At 39.5% G+C, this 21,239-nt stretch overlaps 1 protein-coding gene across 3 annotated transcripts in view; it reads left to right on the top strand.

Moving 5' to 3' along the window:
• Nucleotides 1–4,915: 4,915 nt before the first annotated feature.
• CTSC (cathepsin C) overlaps nucleotides 4,916–21,239 on the top strand; it is a 44,189-nt gene continuing 27,865 nt past the window's right edge. Inside the window, exons 1-4 of one of the 3 annotated variants that reach the window (XM_009423937.5) lie at nucleotides 4,934–5,233; nucleotides 7,659–7,804; nucleotides 14,535–14,619; nucleotides 16,330–16,644. In XM_009423937.5, coding sequence (XP_009422212.1) covers nucleotides 5,062–5,233; nucleotides 7,659–7,804; nucleotides 14,535–14,619; nucleotides 16,330–16,352 — 426 coding nt within the window. In that variant the 5' untranslated portion in view covers nucleotides 4,934–5,061 and the 3' untranslated portion in view covers nucleotides 16,353–16,644. Of the gene's footprint in view, nucleotides 5,234–7,658; nucleotides 7,805–14,534; nucleotides 14,620–16,285; nucleotides 16,645–21,239 lie in introns of those variants that run through there. The other 2 variants (XM_009423938.5, XM_508684.7) reach the window with 2 other exon arrangements.

Genomic DNA, 21,239 nt, shown 5'->3' with positions numbered 1-21,239 from the left:
TGGTGAGGGTTTAGTAAAACAAAAAGCTAGAGAAAGTCTGAAACTCCTTAGAGATCATTTAAGCGGTCATGATCAGAATGCTGATAGAAATATGAATAGAAAAGACCATTCCGATGAGGTCCCAGATGGAAATGAGGAACAAGGTATTGGAAACTGGAGTAAAGGCCATCGCTGCTATAAACTGGCTAAGACCTTGGCTAAATTGTGTCCGTGTCCTAGGACTTTATGAAATGCAGAACTTAACAGTGATAAACTAGGATATCTGGTGGAAGGAATATCTAAGCAACAAAGTATTTAGGCTACTAAATGGCTTCTTTTAACTACTTATAGTAAGATATAAGAAAAAACAGAATAGAAAAAAATTAGAAAATTTGAAGCCTGGCCACCTTAAGAGTGAAAGGGGTGTTTGGGTATGGTCAAGAGATTGCTAAAGAGGTCACCATGGATAGAATGAAGCCAAAGGCTATCCATGACAATGAAATTAAAAACCCCAGAGGCATTTCTGGGATCTTTGAGGCTGCCCCTTCCTCATAGGCCCTGAGCTCTAAGAGGGCAGAATAATTCCGGGGATGGACTGCTGCCCAGGGCTGCTTTGGGTCTCTACTCCCTGCGTTCCAGCACACTGCTCCTCAGCGCCCCCAGCTGTGGTTCAAGCAGCCACAGGTGCAGATTAACCTGCAGCTCTAGGATGTACAAGTGGTAAACCATGGCAGTATCCATGTGGTACTAATTCTGCAGGTGCATAGAATGCAAGAGCTGTGGAGGCCTGGCAGCCTCCACCTAGATTTTGAAGAATGTGTTGGACTGTCTGAGGGTAGAGCTACTGCAGAGAGCTTCCACTAGGGCAATACGAAGTGGAACAGTGGAACTGGGGTTGTTGCATAGAGCCCCCCTAAGGGCAATGCCTAATGCAGCTGTAAGAGCCAGACTGCCACCAAGACCCTAGAGCAGTAGAGCCACCAGTAGCATGCAATACCTGCCTGGGAAAGCTGAGGGCACCAGGGTGCCTTGAGGCCTCCTGAAATACCCCATCCCCCAATGTGCACAAGATGTTGTACATGGAATCAAGAAAGATTATTCTCCAGCCTTAAAATTTAAGTCTTCTCTGCTGAGTTTTTGACTTGCTTGGGCCTGTTACTTCTTTCTTCTGGCCTGTTTGTCTCTTTTGGAAAGGGAGTGTATACCTTATACCTGTCCCACCATTGTATCTAGGAAGTAGATAACTTGTTTTGATTTCACAAACTCCCAGATGACACATTAGACTTTTGAGTTGGTGCTGGAACAAATTCAGTCTTTTGGGACTACTAGGATGGAATGACTGTATTTTGAATTGTGAGAAGGCCATGAATTCTGGGGGCCAGGGACAGAATGCTGTGGTTTGAATATAGGTTGTCCCCCAAAAGTCATGTGTTGAGAGGTGGGACCTTTGAGAAGTGATTGGCAGTGCCCTCATGAATGGATGAATCTATCATGGGTTAATAGATTAATGGATTATGGAGTTATCAAGGATTAGTTATCATGAGGGTGGGTCTGTAATAAGCACTAGTTTGGCCATCTCTCATGACCCCCTTTGCCATGTGATACCCTGTACTACCTTGGGATTCTGCAAAGAGTCTCAACCAGCAAGAAGGGCCCCCTTCGATGGGGCCTCTTGACCTTGGACTTACCTGTCTCTAGAACTATAAAAAATAATTTTCTTTGTTTTAAATTACCAAATCTCAGGTATTCAGTTCTAGCAACAGAAAACAGACTAAGACAGATGCTGATGTCCCTGGTCCTAGGCTACACTTTGAGAACCACTGCTAAGTAATGCTGCCTCTCTGTAAACCTGCTTTTAATGATGGGAGCCTAGTGACAGACCATGTTTTGCACATAAGCTCACTTTTGCTTTATATAATTTTAACATATACTGAATTTTTGGGAATGCAACCTCTTGATAAACCTTCAACAGAAAATTCTACTTTGTTCTCCTGGGAATTTGACCAAGAATTGTCTAACATCAACAACTTTGGTATGGTGTTTGAGTGATTATTTGATAAGGTATTTGAGTTATAACTCATCAGAAATCATTTGTGTTCTCAGAAAAAAGTTCCTATCACATTTACCACGATTCTACAATTTTACATAGAAGTGAAACCACCTTTGCGAAAATTATAACTGTGAAAGAAATCAGACCTAATCGACTCCATCTTGCTTCTAATCTTTAAGCTGTCCTTTTTCATTCCTGGGCATAGGTGGAACAAACTTTGGGAAGTAATTCAGTTCATGGTTTGACTCTGAAACAAAATTGATAATAGCCCTTTCCCAAAAAGACTCCCTTCTTGCCTGGGGACCAGTCTGCCTTCGCAGGACTAACAAATTAGCTACAAGATTAGAAATTACAGTTTAGGGGTCATGTGGCCTCTGGCTCCAAGAGTCTGCACCCTCCCACCCTCCAAGTTGCTCCTGGGGATAACATCTCTATTGTAAAATCTAAGATCAGTGCTTGAGATATTTTACAGACTCTGCACTCCATAGATCAGCTGACACCACTGAGACCAGCAATCTGGCTCAACCATATCTGCCATCCCACCCAGGAACAGAAGATAGCAAGAAAAACTCACTTAGACCCCCTATGATTCCATCTCCAACCTAACCAATCAGCACTCCCCACTTCCCAAGCCCCTACCCACCAAATTATCTTTGAAAACTCTGATCCTTGAATGCTCGGGGAGACTGATTTGAGTGATAATAAAACTCCCGTCTCCCCCACAGCGGGCTCTGTATGAATTACTCTTCCTCCATTGCAATTCCCCTGTCTTGATAAATTGGCTCTGTCTAGGCAGCAGGCCAGGTGAATCCATTGGGTGGTTACAGAATTGTGAAGAGCAAGTATCTGAGTGCCTCATTATGTTTTCCAACACAGTCATACTTGAACATTTTACATGATGGGATATAACTTATTATACTAGAAATATATTTAAAATATCTGATTTCTTCTTTATATTACATTTGGCATTACATTTCTTTTTATTAAGTGTGTAAGCAGTTTATATATTAATTTCATTTCAGAAAGTAAAGGATTTGGGGTCTGATCAGTTTGAGAATCAATTTTTTGTGTGTGTGTGGAATGGAGAGTTAGTAGTTATTTTTGAGAGAGAACAGTATGGGAATTATTAGATTAGTAGAAATAAACTAAAGTGAAAATCAATGTGCCTGAGGTTCATTCTTAAATCTTACTAAGTGGCAATATGACATTCAGCAAGTGATTTAACTCTCTGAATCTCCATTTCCCAATTTTAAAATGAATCCATTAGACTAAGAGGTCCACAAGATCTTTTTCTATTATTCAATCATTGAATAAAGACTGTTTTAAACTTTCTTTACAATTAAGTGTGTTGCTTTGATTACATTCATCAAAGAAATTTCCACCTAAACTGGCTCTTCAATATTGATGACCTAATACAAATTTAATGTTTTAACAATCAGTAACACACCTTCCTAGAGATTCAGGAAGGGAAGCTTAATCTGTCAGGGTATCTTTAAATAAATAGTGTGTTAGCTTAATTATACAATGTCAGCTTTTAATTCTAAGAAGGTATATAAAACCTAAAAGCAAGGTGTTCCCCAACCCCCCGCCACCAACCCCGCCCCAGGCTTTTGAAATTTGTGCCCCCATTGAAGAGTATTTTCACCTCTGAACTTTCAAGGACAACTCCTTTTGCCTCATTGAAACTGGCTTTCAAGCTTGGCAACCAAGATAAGAATATTAAGTACACTTATTTTAACACTCAAGGACACTTTCTGAATAAACCAGAATCTAGGGAGATATAAGTGAATAATTTGGACCTGCTCTCTTTGAATGTTTATAATCTGGTGGAAAAAAAATGACATATGAATATTGATTTGTGACCAGTGCAAAGGGGGCAAAAATTCATATCCCAAAGAAAACGGGGACACATCAGGTCTGTCTTGTTCATCACTGTGTCCACAGGGCCTGACACCTAGTAGGCTCAGTGGGAGAAAGGAGCCCCAATTACCAACAAAAGCCAGGAAAGAACGGGAGGCTCTTACGGAAAAGGGTGATATTTAAACTGAGCAAGGAGGCACCTGGAAATAGTGCTACCTAATAATTTTTGGCGATCAGACTGGCACACTAGAACGGTTCATAAGACCAGCCTTCTCCCATTGGCTAGCTTCCTTCCTCACCCTTCTCACTCTGGGCAAGCCGCTTCCTCTCTCTGGGCCTCTTGCTTTTCCTCTGTAACATAAAAGGGGTTGAGCAATATCATCTCTGAGAGCGCCATGTGTGTGCGTGCCAGAGGGAAAACCCCCACAACGCTAATACACCAAAACTGCAGGTTTGCACAACAACTGAATTCTGCTGAATGCAAACAGGCAAACAGCATTTACCAGGAAACAAAACAAAATCAAGCACATAAAAAAGTAGGAAGAGTTGGAAAACGGAAGGAAAATAAGTTCTCAAACAGCTGGAATAGTTGATGTTAGCTAGCGAAGTTTTTCAGAGGAAAAAACAAAAAGTTGGTTATGAGGCAACTGGACCTGAGAAAAAAGACTAAGGGGGAAGAATAGCAAGTAAAACAGAACTCCACTTGCTAGATCTCTCCCTCTGTCGCGCTCTTTCACCTGACCCACTCCCTTATTCCCTCCACAGCCTTTCCTTCTCTCCCTACGTTACTGCACAGGAAAGAAGTCTGGGTCATGTGCGGACCGCTTGTGGCTCTTAAATCCTCTTTTTGTCACCCTGGCCGTGCAAAATTTTGAAACGTCCCTCGGCAAAAAAAATAAAAATAAAAAAAATAATCTGTCCCTGGGCTCTTCCCTAGTTCTGGGTCCAGTTGCAGCCAAGTGAGGGGCAGCGCGCGCTCCCAAGTCCCCGCTTCAGAGACGGGCACGCGCCTGGCGCCCAACCCCCAATCCCCTGCTGCTCAGTGACCCCGCCCACGGGTTTCCGGGCCGGCGTAGCTATTTCAAGGCGCGCGCCTGGCGGTGGACTCACCGCTAGCCCGCAGCGCTCGGCTTCCTGGTAATTCTTCACCTCTTCTCTCAGCTCCCTGCAGCATGGGTGCTGGGCCCGCCTTGCTGCTCGCCGCCCTCCTGCTCCTTCTCTCCGGCGACCGCGCCGTGCGCTGCGACACACCTGCCAACTGCACCTATCTTGACCTGCTGGGCACCTGGGTCTTCCAGGTGGGCTCCAGCGGTTCCCAGCGCGATGTCAACTGCTCGGTTATGGGTAAGCCGCCGGCTCGGCAGTCCTCCGGGTCGTCCTTTCTGCCCTTGAGCCCCTAACGCAGCGCCACGCCAACTACCGCTTCCCCCCAGGCAGACGCTTGTGGGTGGCCAGAGCATCTTGACTGGATTCGGGGACCCTTGGGGACCTTCTTCCCCGCCAGGCTCGCGAAGTTAAAGTTCATCTGCTGAGAACTTCTAACTCCACACTTTCTTGGTTATCTTGGGGACTCAACACTTTTATCAAGAACTTTTTTATTCCTCCCGCTTAATTTTGTTTGCTTTGAGAGAGACTTGGGAACTGCAATCGTTTGGTTCTCCAGTCCGATCTGGTAGCGTTATTTTTAAAATTTATTTTTATTTTTTATTACTATTGTACTAGTGAAGATAGATGAGCTCAAAGACTCTCGAGGATCTAGCAGGAAGTTTTCTCTTTTTGTTAGATGGTGGGAAAGGGACTTTCTGCCCAGCGATTTTGGTTTGAGCGTGTGTTGATGAGTACTAGAAAACGGCTAGTACCACTCTGCATTGTTTCATGCATTGCAAGGAGGTAAAATTTTTTTTAAAAATTAATAACAAAGAAAACTTAACTCTGAACCTAGTAATTAGAAATGCCCAGAGTCTGCACAATGTTTGGCTCATGGAAGGCTCTCAATAAATACCTAGTGTTTGAACATACTGGAGATATTCCATATGCCTTCAGATAACATGGTTACCCCTAGAACAAAGAACCTAGTGAAGGGGGTGGGGTGGAAAAAAGAGAATCACTAGTTAGAAGAGTCACACTGTGGTCTACCCAAACCCTCTTACAGCCTGTGACTTCTGCAGAGTCAGTAAAAAATCAGCTATAATTTTCTTGTCAACAGAACAAAGATTAAGTCATTTGTTACTAAAGAAATACCTTTTTAACTGACTGTATAGCATTTCATAATCCTGAACATTGTAACTTTTTTTTTTTTTTTTTTTTGAGAATGGAGTCTTGCTCTGTCACCCAGGCTGTAGTTCAGTGGCGGGATCTCGGCTCACTGCAACCTCCGCCTCCCGGGTTCAAGCGATTCTCCTGCCTCAATCTCCCGAGTAGCTAGGATTACAGGCACATGCCACCACGCCCGGCTAATATTTTGTATTTTTAGTAGAGACGGGTTTCACTGTGTTAGCCAGGATGGTCTCCATCTCCTGACCTCGTGATCCGCCCGCCTCGGCCTCCCAAAGTACTGAGATTACAGGCGGGAGTCACCACGCCCGGCCTTTTTTTTGTTTTTTTGTTTTTTTTTAAATTTAAGTTTGAAGGTTGGGGCAGAAAGAGATCAGGATTTGCACTGCCCTGTCACATGCAATCTCCCATGTCAGAGCATTAATCTCAAACATGGAAAAACTTTAAAATACAGAACTCTCCAGATGGACACAGCTGAACCATTTTCAGGAAGGCTCTGCCTATAAAATTACCTTTGGCCTTAATTCAGTAATTAAAGGCACCCACAGGTCTGAGCCCTCATCTATGAAGGTTAAACGTATCATTCCTATCAGCACTAATTGGTTTTATAGGATACAAACCTCTAGTTTGCTGAATAAACTTTGGAAGGATTCAGATTATGAGGTTCTAAACCGTAGAGCCTTTGAGGAGAAAGGTACCCCATTTCTTCTCCGAATAGATCATTTTGTGTCTTCTCCTGGGCTTAGCACATTGTCTTCCTTAGGATCTGATAGTCTGTTTATTTATCTTTTTGTTGTCATACCTTTTATTCTTGCATTTCCCACTTTTGACTAGTATTTTGCCTTTTCTCCGTTTCTGGAAGCCTGTAATTTTCAACATTCCGCATTTCTCCTTTTGTTCAGTGGAAAAATTTCTTCAGTGTTGGGATGCTCTGGAAAGGTACTGTAGTTTTGGGGGTCTCCCTGCCTGCTGGGCTGCATAGCATATCTCTCTTTTTTGAGACAAGGTCTCACTGTGTTGCCCAGGTTGGAATGCAGTTGTGCAATCATAGCTCACTGCAGCCTCCAACTCCTGGGCTCAAGCAATCCTTCCACCTCAGCTTCAGCCGCTCAAATAGCTGGGACTACAGGCAATGCACCACCATAACCAGCGAATTTTTAAAAATTATTTTTGTAGAGAAAGGGTCTCACTATGTTGCCCAAACTAGTCTTGAAGTTCTGACCTCAGCCCCGCAAAGTGCTAGGATTACAGGCGTGAGCCACTGCTTCTGCTTGCATTATCTCAAATTTTTAGAGCCTAACTTCACAGTCTTGCCTCGGAGCAGGAACTGTTTGAGGCAACAAGATGGAGCCTCTGGTTTCTTCACTAGGCAGACTGTGCTTAAACTGGGTAGCATGAAAGGAAAGCAGCACAATTATAATTGAAATTGGGGGATTCTTTCCCCTATTGAAATCCAAATAATTTTCCTTTATTGTGCTTTTTTTTTTTTCTTTAGGACCACAAGAAAAAAAAGTAGTGGTGTACCTTCAGAAGCTGGATACAGCATATGATGACCTTGGCAATTCTGGCCATTTCACCATCATTTACAACCAAGGCTTTGAGATTGTGTTGAATGACTACAAGTGGTTTGCCTTTTTTAAGGTTAGTTTTGTTGGAAGTTGGATTTACATTTTCAATGATTTGATATCTGAAACCTCTTCTGATTAGTAGACCCTGAGAATTTTAATTTTAGATTAAGAAGATGACCGGAATTGACACCACTCTTCCCAAGAGTAGTAGTAGTTGGTATAATTTTGCCACTTTATTTAAAATTATGATTTTAGTAGGTTTATGAAATACCAATGCTACATTTGAATATGTATAAATTATGTTTAAAATTTACATTTTAGTAAGTATGACTAAATTCTTAATTTATTTTCATTATTACTACCACTTTATTTCTAAATGTTGCCATAGTCATTTGGCTTTGTTCTAAATCTGTAGGAAAGATACAGAGATTACACATTTTGTTTTCTTGCAGTTACTATGCTGTCCTTCCTATCACTACCTGTTGGCTGTGAGGTAGTGATAGGCCTAAATGATTCATTATCTTAAATGTACTAAATATGTTGAGTAATTTTTTCTTCTAAACTAAGAGAAAGAGAGAACCTAGGAGTTACTCCCTTAGGCTGGTTAAAGTGAAAGGTAGCCAAGTCAACCCAGCTTGTTTCCTTCTCTCATTAGGAAAGAACTATTGTTCATTCTCATAACACACTTATTCCAATTGCAAACATACTCAGGGTTAAAATAGTTTAGCACAAATTGCAGCCCATTTCATTTGTTATTCACAAGCTGGAACTTTTCTTGTAAGCTAAATATTAAATGGTTCAAGTAAATTGGATACATAAGCCTGAAACTAGGCGTTTCTCATTATACATAGAGTATAAATTAAGACAGACTTTTTCATGGTGAAAGGTTTACAGCCTTTAAAACATCTGGGAAGAAGTGGGAAAGTAGGGAGTAACTCTGTTAAATATGATAAAAGACAAAGCACCAACAAAGGCCTAGTTCTAAACTTGTTATAATTTCTCATGGGAGTTGTGGTTTGTCACAAGGTTATGGCGGTCCAAGCAAGTTTACAATATTTTTTAGAATAATAACTCCCAGAAATATTTTTAAAATAAGGACCTTCTTTAATATGGAAAAAAAAAGATGAAATAGAGAGGAAGAGGTTGCCTCTCCTCAACTGGATTTGCTGGTGTGATATGCAGCTGGTGGAAACCAGTTTGTCCATGCTAGCTGTTGATGGCCACCAGTCCACTGAATTAGTGGAAACCCATGCTTAACCAGTTGTTAACTATTTTTAGTATCATTTCCAGATGCTACGCATTTTTTTTGTAAAAAACATACTTACAATAGGATCTATATAAATTTTTAAAATTGTAATGTATATGTGGTATATTTAACCTGAAAATAATCTTTGGTGTATATGTTGATGAGCCTAGGCCTTTGCAGACCTCTTACAGTTACTCTGTCACAGCCCTTCAAAGGTTCTTTGACTTCAGATTAAGAATCAATTGCATGTGGAATGCATGTGCAAAGGAAGAGATATTCAAGGCAATTGTTACCATGTACCATAAACCTTGTACATAATTTTTTGTCATTTTCTTTTCCTCTGTCTCTATCCCTTCTTCTTTGACACACAATAGACACCTAGTCAATTTATTACAAAAAAAATGAATGAATGAAGTGGAATTCAGTTGGGAAATAGGTTAAATAAATTATTTAGGAGATGAGGAGTAGGTAAAAATAGACAAGTACATAGTTTATTCTTTTGACTTAGAAAACTTTTGATTCTTAAATTCTGCAGAATTGGAGAAACTGGTGGGGAAACTTCTAAAATCATTATTTAATTACCAGAGATGTAATAGATATAGACAAAAGCAGTTTTCTTCTTTTATTATTTTTTCATCAGTTAGTTCTTAGCTTAAATAGTAGTCCAAAGCTGGTAGGGACAGAGGGAATTAGCTGGTGGCTGAATGAGGAATTGTATCACTTTTTGTGAATCACGGTGTAAGCACATTTGGTGTTTTGCCATTGCCTAAGAACATTAGTCACATTAGGTCAATAGAAAATCACTTTTTAAAGCCAAATAAAGTTATATGTGTTCCCAACCATGAGTTGGAAAGAATTAATATATATGCTGTTGGAGGGTAGAACCCTGCCTAATCATATGGTTCTGGATGGCATTGATCGAATCCTTATTCTTTCATTAGGAATGACAATAGAAAAAATACTCCTGCCCTACTGATTTCAGGATATGTCTATTTTAAAGTGCCCATTTGACAAAACCATTATCAGGGCCATGTTTTCTTTTTCTGCAGAAAAATCAACCACTCTGGTCAGTAATTAGGTCTTATGACAAGCACCATAATTTCCTTAGGCAGAGTAGAATATAATAGGATACTTGTTTTTGAAACTTAATATAATCAGGTAGTTCCAGATAAACATAGTTTGCAAAGTGATAAAATATCATGTTATTTTAGTAAATCCAATTGCAAGAGTGATGGGAGCAGAGTTTAAAAACTTAAGAAAGATATTAAGATGGAGTTGACTTTGAATAATAAAGTCATCCACTGTTGATGGGTGACTTTTATTAATACAGAAAGTTTACAGATTTTACCATAAGCGTCAGGGTATTTCCTGCAGCTGGGGAAACCGTGCTTGAAAGGATGCGTAACTCAAGGAAAACACAAGCCCATGTAATAAGTATTGCATGTGAGAATTGTTCCTATAGAATTAGAAAGCGTCTTTTACATTAAAATTTATTTTTGTGAAAAGAGAAAACATCAAAACTTGAGTAGTATTTGCTATTCAAAGAGCCTTACATAAACGAAAACATACTCAACCTACTGCCATTACAGAAATATTTGACAAATTCTTGCCATGCTTACCTGCCATCGTTGTTGTTATCCTACAAATCAATTGGATTTTCACGCCTCTCCACTGACTGGAACCCTACAACTTGCTTCCTTTTATCCTCTTTATATATGCTTCAGATATGCTTGAAGTAGATTGTTTCTTATTGTTCTTGCTGCTCGAGTTTGTTGAGTAGTTGGTACATGCAGAGTATTTGTATGTTATGACATATATAGGTTTTGTCCATGGTTCCTGGCTCATAACTCACTCCCAAGACCCTTGTTACAGAAACCAGAATCTCTCTCTCTGATCTTCTCCTACCCTCCTTTCATCTGCCCACTGCAGAACTCTAATCTGATTATGGGTTCTAAGACCCTCATACCAGAGAGTATTCTGCCCCATACCATAGCAGAAGGAACACTGCACAGAGACACCAAGAAGAATCTGAACAGACAGGCCTTGTTAGGTTTAGATCATGTCCTTATAACCTAATTATATTTCAACATGGTTATCCATGCTTTAATCATGTGTATTCAATGAACGCTCCATAAAAGCCCAAGAAGAACAGATTTGAGGGAATTCTGAAGCGCTAAACACGTAGGGTCTGACAGGAAGGTGAAGAAGAACTCATCATGCTGGAAGGGTGGTCCACCCTAACTCCGCAGGGACAGAAGCTCTTGTGTCTGGGACCCATCCAGAACTTGCTCTATGTATCTCTTCAAGTGCCTGTGTATTTATATCCTTTCAAATATCCTTTGTAATAAATCATAAACATGTTTCCCTGAGTTTTTATGCCACTCTGTCAAATTAATTGAACCCAAAGAGGGGGTTATGGGAACCCCAATTTGAAGCCAGTCCATCAGAAGTTCTGGAGGCCTGGACTTGAGACTGGTGTCTAAAGTGGGCAGGCAGTCTTGGGGACTAAGCCCTCAACCTACGGGATCTGAAACTGTCTCCTGGTAGGTAGCATTGGAGTTGTACTGGAGGGCACTGAGCTGGTGTCTGCTGCAGAATTGATTGCTTGCTTGCTGGTGGGGAGAACTTCCTACATATTTTGGGGTCACCGAAGTCTTTTGTATTGATTGTTGTTGCTGACTGAGAATAGGAAAAAGCACGTTGAGTAGTTTTTCCACACCACAGCATTCTTTTGGCTCCTGCTTTTACCTTCTGCTTCCCTCAGCATCCTGCATCTCACCAGGAGAGACACAGCTTCTTCGCCATTCTCGGCATTCCACTTCGGAATCAATCAGAATAGCTCCTATTGCTAGAAACTTGCTTTATTAAGTTCTGTTTATTCAGGGCTTATCTGAAAGAGAAACATTTTTTATGATTTGAGATTTCTAAGCCATTTTAAAACTTGGTTTTAACAGCTTGAGAAATTGGGGGTATAGTAGGGATGGAGATACATATATTTGTATGTGACTTCAAGCTAGATAAAAGTTTGGAAGGAATAAAACTTTGACATCTAAAGTTTTTGCATAGTTTGAGTTGAGCAGGAGGTACTAGGTATGTTTTTAAAATATTTTTTTCAGCCAGGCACGGTGACTCATACCTGTAATCCCAGCACTTTGGGAGGCCGAGACAGGCGATCACCTGAGGTCAGGAGTTCGAGACCAGTCTGGCCAACATGAAGAAACCCCGTCTCTACTAAAAATACAAAAATTAGCTGGGTGCGGTGACACATGCCTGTAATCCCAGCTATTCAGGAGGCTGAGGCAGGAGAATTGCTTGAACCCAGGAGGCAGAGGTTGCAGTGAGCCGAGATCACACCATTGCACTCCAGCCTGGGTGTCTCAAAATAATAATAATAATAATAATAATAATAAATGAAAGATTTTTTCTTACTCAGCATCCTCCAGGCATTTTATTATCTGAGCACTTTATGGGAGTTGCATATTACATTTAGGGCCCACTCAGGTGGGTGGGTATCTAAGCATTTGAAATAACCTTATGTAAACTAATAAGGAGTAATTAGGCCTGTGGCAAGATGGAAACAGTCTTAGAGGCATTCAAATTCAAATTTCCTTTAAAACACTGGGCTGGCCAAAACAAAAGACAATACTATCTACAGGCCAGTTTCTAAGATTATCAGATTTTAGTAGCATTTACCATTTCATTGTACTTGGCACACTTTAGCAAATTTGCACTTCTTAAAAGTACCTGCAGGCAATCTCCTATCTAAAAACACAATGCAGGCTAGCTTGGCTCCTGCCTTTAATTCCAGCACTTTGAGAAGTTGGAGACTAGCGTGGCCAATGTGGTGAAACCTCATCTCCACTAAAAATACAAAAATTAGCCAGGCATAGCGGCGCACGCCTGTAGTCCCAGTTACTTGGGAGGCCGAGGCGGTAGAATCACTTGAACACTGGAGACAGAGCATGCAGTGAGTTGAGATTGCACCACTGCACTCCATCCTGGGTGACAGCGTGAGACTCTGTCTCCAAACAAAACAAAACACACACACACACACAATGTAACAACACGAAACAGAATACTGTGAAAATGCTTAATTATGTCTGACTTTACATGATGGCTGGATATGTGATTATTTTTTCTTCTTTATGCTCTTATGTACTTTGTTCATTTTTAATGATGATCATGTATAAAGCTCCTCTGTGTAGCATTCTCTCCACCAAATTGCCCAGAGACAGGAAGTCCTGTAGAACAAACTAAGCTCCAAAAAATGACCTCCTGTTGAATAGGCTTTTTTGTTTGGAAATGGAGTCTAGCTCTGTCTCCCAGGTCCTCGCTCCTTCCACCTCCTGGGTTTAAGAGATTGTCCTTCCCCAGCCTCCAGAGTAGATTGGATTACAGGTGCCCGCCATCAAGCCCAGTTAATTTTTGTATTTTTAGTAGAGATGGGGTTTCACCATGTTGACCAGGCTGGTCTTGAACTCCTGACCCCAAGTGATCCGCCCGCCCAGACCTCCCAAAGTGCTGGGATTACAGGTGTGAGCCACCATGCCCAGCCTGAATAGGCTTTCTAACCTTTTCCTGTTGCTCATTTTACTTTCTCTGAGGCAGTAAAAGAAACTGACTCTAAAAGGGAGCAATAGAGAAGGAACTCAGATTTTATTTTGAAGATTAAGCTACTCAAGGGCTGAGGAAATATGTAGAGGGGAAGTAGACTCATTATGGCTGGAAATTTTATTTGGTGATAGTGAAGCAAATCTTAGGGCTTTCTAATTGAGCTCTTCTTTGGAGCCTTCCAATCTTAATAGAACTATAAGCTAAAAAAAATGACCATCAGTGTTTCTAAAGCAAGTTGCTACTCAAAACAAGAACACTTTGGGAGGCTGGGGCTGGTGGATCACCTGAGGTCAGAAGATGGAGTCCAGCCTCAACATGGTGAAACCCCTCTACACTAAAAATACAAAAAGTAGCCGGGTGTGGTGGTGCACGCCTATAGTCTCAGCCACCTGGGAGGCTGGGGCAGAAGAATCGCTTGAACCCGGGAGGTGGAGGTTGCAGTGAGCCGACATTGTGCCACTGCATTTCAGCCTGGGTGACAGAGTGAGACTCTGTCTCAAAAACAAAACAAACAGAAACAAGAACTCTATGTTGAGAAATCCATACTAGAGGATTTAATTTCTCAGTTTGTGTGGTAATGATTAATAAATTTCAAGCTTATCACACAGCCAGAAATGTCGCCTGTGTTTCTACAATAAAAGATTTGGGAATATTGTGACATTTTTTCACTGAGCCTTCTGGGTTCATTATTAAGATATGACAATTTTAGAAGACTTATTGAGATAGGTATACTTTTTAAAATATGGATTCAATATATCAAGCTCAGCATTTTGTCTTTTGTTTTGTTTTAAACAACTTTGGGTTTACTTGTAAGAGTATTTCAGTGGAGGAAAAGTATCAGAAGTTTAGCACTGAGTGCCCGCCTAACTATTTTATGTCTTCTTTCATGATGATGCTTAATCTCAACATAATGACTCAGTTTACCATTGTAAACTCTTTGTAGGATGTCACTGATTTTATCAGTCATTTGTTCATGCAGCTGGGAACTGTGGGGATATATGATTTGCCACATCTGAGGAACAAACTGGGTGAGCTCCATTGAAAAATTTCTAACTTTCTTATTAAAAGCAAGCTTCCTCACTTCCTGATGGCTTATGCAAATTAATGCCTATTTATTCATCAGAGGGTGACTGGAGAGATTATGGTTTTCTTATGAATTTCTTGCTTGAGCCTGCTTGTCTGCTGTTTCTAAGTTGTCTGCACTATTTTATGTGAGTAATTTTCTACTTTATTATGTTCTGTTTTCACATGTCAAATCAGCTCTCCCAAGAATGATACTTGTAACCTAAGTAGACGTGAACCGAAAAGGGTAAAGACCCAGCTAAGAAAAAGGTTGACTCAAGTTCAGTTCACATTCGTAGAGTAGTTATGCTGCCTTAGGTTGTTTATTCTTTTCTTGAAAAGAATCCCTCAAGAGAGAAACATGTGAGGCCACAGCAGCTTAGATCTGTCTTCCACAGAGAAGGTGGCTTTTACAGAGAAATTGACATACTCATCACTTATCTGACATGACCCAGCTTTGTAAAACTGGCTTCTATTAAAATAGTCTTAATAGACTATTCACTGAGGAGGAGAGAATCTTATTCACTCTTTACATTCTCTTCACATTTTCAGAATAGATGTTTAAATCATTGCTCAACTGGATCCATAAATGTCTAAAATGTTGATGAAGAAATAGGTGATTAGAGAGTAAAATTAATAGAGACTTACCCTTCCTTGCATTTTAACATAATATTCTTTCCCCTTTTCCTTCCTCTGTTACTTGGCTCTTAAATACCAGAAGTGAGATATGAAAAAGGGAACTGGGGATAAGTATTGAAAGCACCATAGGTTTATCTTATATTAGCATTTTCCAAACTTCATAATGAACCAGCAGTGGCCCACACATCTGCCAGGTAGGAATTGCTCATCAGTTGTGTCACGTTATCTTGTTAAGCTTCAGCAATGTTCCATACAGCCACTAATAACAGATCAAAGTGAGCATTAGGGTTGAAATTAATAAGCTGTTTCTTCTCAGTTCTTTCTGGTAGTTGAATAAATATAGAATGTATTAAATAGTTTTCTTTATTTCAGAACTTCTCAGAGTCTGTAATATATTGTATGGTGGTAGCTTAGGAGGAAGATGCAATAGGAAACTTTTCCCAGATAGGTTCACTATTTTTTTTTCCACAAAAAATAAGCTGTTCTCAAAATACAGTTCACAAAATTTTATCCTTAACTCTTCACTCTTTCTCCTAGTTAGGGAGACCGCTCCACCAGTAGAAAAGATAAACCCTGGTAATTTGTTGTGTAAATGGGATAAATAGCCTAGTACCTAGTCATGTGGATTCAGGCAGCACTGAGCCTAAATTAAAGTTTGCAAGGTATACATGTTAATGTATCTAAGTTACTATATTTAGCCTGTTTCTTAAGTATATTTCAGAAACATATTCGTTTTTTTCAGTGGCAGTTACCTTCAGATGCATGTGCTTCTAAAGCATGTTGGTTGCATGTGCAATACATGTTGCTTAAGCAGTTAGCTTCAGAATGGCATCTTTCTCGTGAATGTCTTAACATTTACAAAAAAATACCAGGATCTCAAATATCAGTGCTGGTATTTTTTTTTTTTTTTACTCAAAGAAATTGATGTGATTAAATATTAAGAGACAATATGATCCTTGTTGGCTTGTAACCCTAGTTTTTATTGTCTTGTAGTTATTAAATAGAACATCTGTTGAGGGACTCTTTTAAAACCACAGCCATGAACAGACGTTGGGGCTAACAGACAGAGCAGCCTGCGACAGTGTGGACCTACCTGTAGCAGCTAGCAAAGGCCTCTAGCAGCTACAGTCCCTTCTGGAGTCTTTATTTGCATGCAAAATGCAAAGGAGTCCTGGTGACCTACCTCCAAGGCAGCTGCCCTCCTGAACACTCCCTTGGAAAACAGTAAACATCATTTTGGAATGTGAACAACCAGAGACTACACAGGAGAAAGGAAAAAAAAATTCTGGAAGATGCAAAATCTTGGGTGGCTTCACCGTTCAGTTTTTTAATAAAAGGAACAATATACAACACATTATTCTTTTTCTCTTTTGAAATCCCTTCTATTACAGTGATTTTTTTCTAAGATTGTCAGGATTTGAAGTGTATGTTTTGTTTTATTCACAGCGTAAATTTTATTCACAGTTTAACTGTCTCTGCCTGAGTGTCTTTCCTTTCTCTAATTACCTTGAGGAACCCAAGAGCCTGTTGTAAGGAGAAAATAAGGCCCTTGGATCTCTTGAGATTCACAGATATAAGTTATTGAAGGGAAGATGGTCCTATGGAGGACATATTTAAAGAAGGGAAAAAAGAGGCTTTCTCAGATATGTCAGACTGCTATAGTATACTTCTACAGATTATAGACCTCCAGTACCTCTGGCCAGAAAGATGGTATCGTAAACACCCTTTTTTTTTTCTTTTCTTTTTTCATTAGGTACAAGCTTTGTGCTAAGAAGTTGACATACTATAAGCTACAAAAGTTCTGTAAAGTAGATATAACTAGTTTCATTTTATAGATAGAGAAAATTAATCTCTTACAGTGCTAAGCTCACAGAGTTTCTAACTGTAAAATGCTAGAACTTGTCTTTCAAGCCTAAAGACTTCCTTGGGGCTAAACAGTGAAAAAAGCCATTTCACAAATAAGTAAATGGTATTTAGAGGCATATTTGGATTTCCTGGTAAATTCCAGTCTGTGAGCATCATGGATATTAGTTTAATGTTGCGTGGGCTCATGTTGAAGTTTTAAGAGAAGAACTGCCTTGAAGCTTAGGTTTCCTTAGCTATTAGGCTACTGACTTTCTTGCCTAAACCAGGGTTTTTTCATTGAAGACCAAAACTTACCTTCTCCTTCAGTTTGTAGTTTGGAAATTGGTAGAAGAGCTTTGTAAACTTCAAATTAAGTACAAACTAAGTGTCATAGTCAAATTTACTAATCTTAATTACAGTATTGTTCAACTGATTGCTATCTTCTAGCTCTTTCCTGCCAAATAATGGTCTTGTTTCCTGCTCTGTTGGTTTAGAGCTGACTTCTTTCAGCTTTGGTAAGCCTGAAATTATGGGGTTATGTTTAATTCATATTGTCTAGGTGGACTTTCCTCTCTTGCATTTCTGCTTGAATAGAATAATTTTTCTCTAGAGAGTAGTTTGTCATCCTTACTCTGTTGATTCAGATGACTCTGTATGATCTGAGAGGTATACTGTTCTGCTATTCTGAGAAGAAGTATTTCATAAAGATGAATTAAGAGTACAGTGGACTGCTCCCACCTGGAAACTTTTATCTATCGCACCTCTGGACCTGATAAATTCTTTATCACTCAGGACCTTGATGACGCTGCTCTCTGAAACCCTCCCCGGCTCTCTCTATTACCGTGAGAAACATCAGAACTTTGGTTCCCATTGCATATCGCAGGTACCTCTGCTTTCATGCCATGCTGTAATGGAGTGATTGGGTAGCATGTTTTCATCTCTTTCCAGATTGAAAATCTGTATTTCTCCCTGTATATCTTCAACACCTAATGCACATAGAACTTTGTAGGTACCTGGAAAATGCACCACAGTTTTCTTTTCTTTTTGCAGACTTTTCACAAGTATTACCAACTTACAAAGAATTAATTTTGTAGGATTCTAGAAAGACAAATCAGGAATGGTGCCATATACATCTTTTTTGATTCCCTGCTCTAAAGAATATTATCAGGTTACCTTCCTGCAGAGTTTTAAAAGAATTGCATATTTCAAGCTGACTTTCAGGATGTAAATATAACCAAAGCAAATGATATGTAAAAAATATATTCAATGGCATTCCTAGATTTTCTTCTAGGGCGTTTTATTGTTTTGGGTTTTACATTTAAGTCTAAATGTAACATTGTCTAAAATTTAACATTGAGTTAATTTTTGTATAGGTGTAAGAAAGGGGTCCAGTTTTAATTTTCTGCATATGGCTAGCCAGTTCTCCCAGCACCATTTATTAAATAGGGAATCCTTTCCCTATTGTTTGTTTTTGTACGGTTTGTCAAAGATCAGATGGTTGTAGATGTGTGGTCTTATTTCTGAGATCTTCATTCTCTTCCACTGGTCTATGTGTCTGTTTTTGTACCATGCTTTTTTGGTTACTGTAGCCTTGTAGTATAGTATGAAAGATAGCATGATGCCTCCAGGTTTGTTCTTTTTGCTTAGGATTGTCTTGGCTATACGAGCTTTTATTTGGTTCTATATGAATTTTAAAATAGTTTCTTCTAATTGTGTGAAGAATGTTAATGGTAGTTTAATGGGAATAGCATTGAATCTGTGAATTACTTTGGGCAGTATGGCCATTTTCATGATATTGATTCTTCCTATCCATGAGCATGTAACGTTTTTCCCTTTGTTTGTGTCCTCTCTCATTTCCTTGAGTAGTGGTTTGTAGTTCTCCTTGAAGAGATCCTTCACTTCTTCTGTATTCCTAGGTATTTTATTCTCTCTGTAGCTATTGGGAATGGGAGTTCATTCATGATTTTGCTCTCTGCTTGCCTTTTGTTGGTGTATAGGGATCCTGGTGACTTCTGCACATTGATTTTGTATCCTGAGACTTTACTGAAGTTGCTTATCAGCTTAAGAAGCTTTTGGGCTGAGATGATGGGGTTTTCTAGATATAGGATCATGTTATCTTCAAACAAAGACAATTTGACTTCCTCTCTTCCTATTTGAGTACGCTTTATTTCTTTCTCTTGCCTGATTGCCCTGGCCAGAACTCCCAATACTATATTGAATAAGAATGGTGAGAGAGGGCATCCTTGTCTTGTGCCAGTTTTCACGGGGAATGCTTCCAGCTTTTGCCCATTCAGTATGATATTATCTGTGGGTTTCTCATAAAAAGCTCTTATTATTTGAGATACGTTCCTTCAATACCTAGTTTATTGAGAGTTTTTAACATGAAGCGATGTTGAATTGTATCAAAGGCCTTTTCTGTGTCTATTGAGATAATCATGTGGTTTTTGTCTTTAGTTCTGTTTATGTGATGAGTGACGTTTATTGATTTGCATATGTTGAACCGGCCTTGCATCCTGGGGATGAAGCCAACTTGACTGTGGTAGATAAGCTTTTGGATGTGCTGCTGGATTTGGTTTATCAGTATTTCATTGAGATTTTTTGCGTCGAAGTTCATCAGGGATATTGGACTGAAGTTTTCTTTTTGTTGTTGTATCTCTGCCAGGTTTTGTTATCAGGATGATGCTGGCCTCATAAAATGAGTTAGGGAGGAGTCCCTCCTTTTCAATTGTTTGGAATCCTTTCAGAAGAAAGGGTATCAGCTCCTCTTTGTACCTCTGGTAGAATTCAGCTGTAAATCCATCTGGTCCTGGACTTTTTTTCATTAGTAGGCTATTTATTACTGCCTCACTTTCATAACTTGTTATTGATCTATTCAGGGATCCAACTTCTTCCTGATTCAGTCTTGGGAGTGTGTATGCATCCAGGAATTTATCCATTTCTTCTAGATTTTCTAGTTTCTTTGCATAGAGGTGTTTGTAGTATTCGCTGATGGTTGTTTGTACTTCTGTGAGATCAGTGGTGGTATCCTGTTTATCATTTTTTATTGTGTCTGTTTGATTCTTCTCTTATTTTTGACAAAGCTGACAAAAAGAAGCAATAGGGAAAGGACTCTCTATTCAATTAATCCTGCTGTATATCTGGCTAGCCATATGCAGAAAATTGAAACTGTTCCTGTTTCTTAATCCATATACGAAAATCAACTTAAGATGGATTAAAGACTTAAATGTAAAACCCAAAATTATAAAAACCCTGGAATAGAATATAGGCAATATCATTCTGGACATAGGAATGGGCAAAGATTTTATGAGAAAGACACCAAAAGCAATTACAACAAAAGCAAAAATTGGCAAATGAGATCTAATTAAACTAAAGAGCTCTGCACAGCAAAAGAAACTACCGTCAGAGTGAACAGGCAACCAACAGAATGGGAGAAATTTTTTTCAATCTATCCATATGACAAAGGTCTAACATCCAGAATCTACAAGGAACTTAACAAATTTACAAGAAAAAAGGAACCCCATTAAAAATTTGGCAAAGAACATGAACAGACACTTCCCAGAAGATATTCATGTGGCCAATAAACATGAAGAAAAGCTCAACATCACTGACCATTAGAGACATGCATATCAAAATCACAATGAGATACCATCTCATGTCACAATGGTGATTATTAAAAAGTCAAACAACATACTAGTGAGGTTGCAGAGAAATAAGAACGCTTTTACACTGTTGGTGGGAATGTCAACTAATTCAACCATTGTGGAAGACAATGTGGTGATTCCTCAAAGATTTAGAACCAGAAATATCATTACTGCATATAGACCCAAAGGAATAGAAATCATTCTATTACAAAGATACATGCACATGTATGTTTATTACAGCACTATTCACAATAGCAAAGACATGGAATCAACCCAAATGCTCATCAATGATAGACTGGAAAAAGAGAATGTGGAACATAAACACCATGGAATACCATGCAGCGATAAAAAGGAATGAGATCCTGTCCTTTTCAGGGACATGGATGGAGTTGGAAGCTGTTATCCTCAGCAAACTAATGCAGGAACAGAAAACCAACCACCACATGTTCTCACTTATAAGT

Source organism: Pan troglodytes, chromosome 9 (assembly GCF_028858775.2).
Source record: "Pan troglodytes isolate AG18354 chromosome 9, NHGRI_mPanTro3-v2.0_pri, whole genome shotgun sequence".
NCBI lineage: Eukaryota > Metazoa > Chordata > Mammalia > Primates > Hominidae > Pan > Pan troglodytes.
The sequence above is the reverse complement of the archived record's forward strand: the minus strand, read 5'-3'. Positions and strand labels throughout refer to the sequence as shown.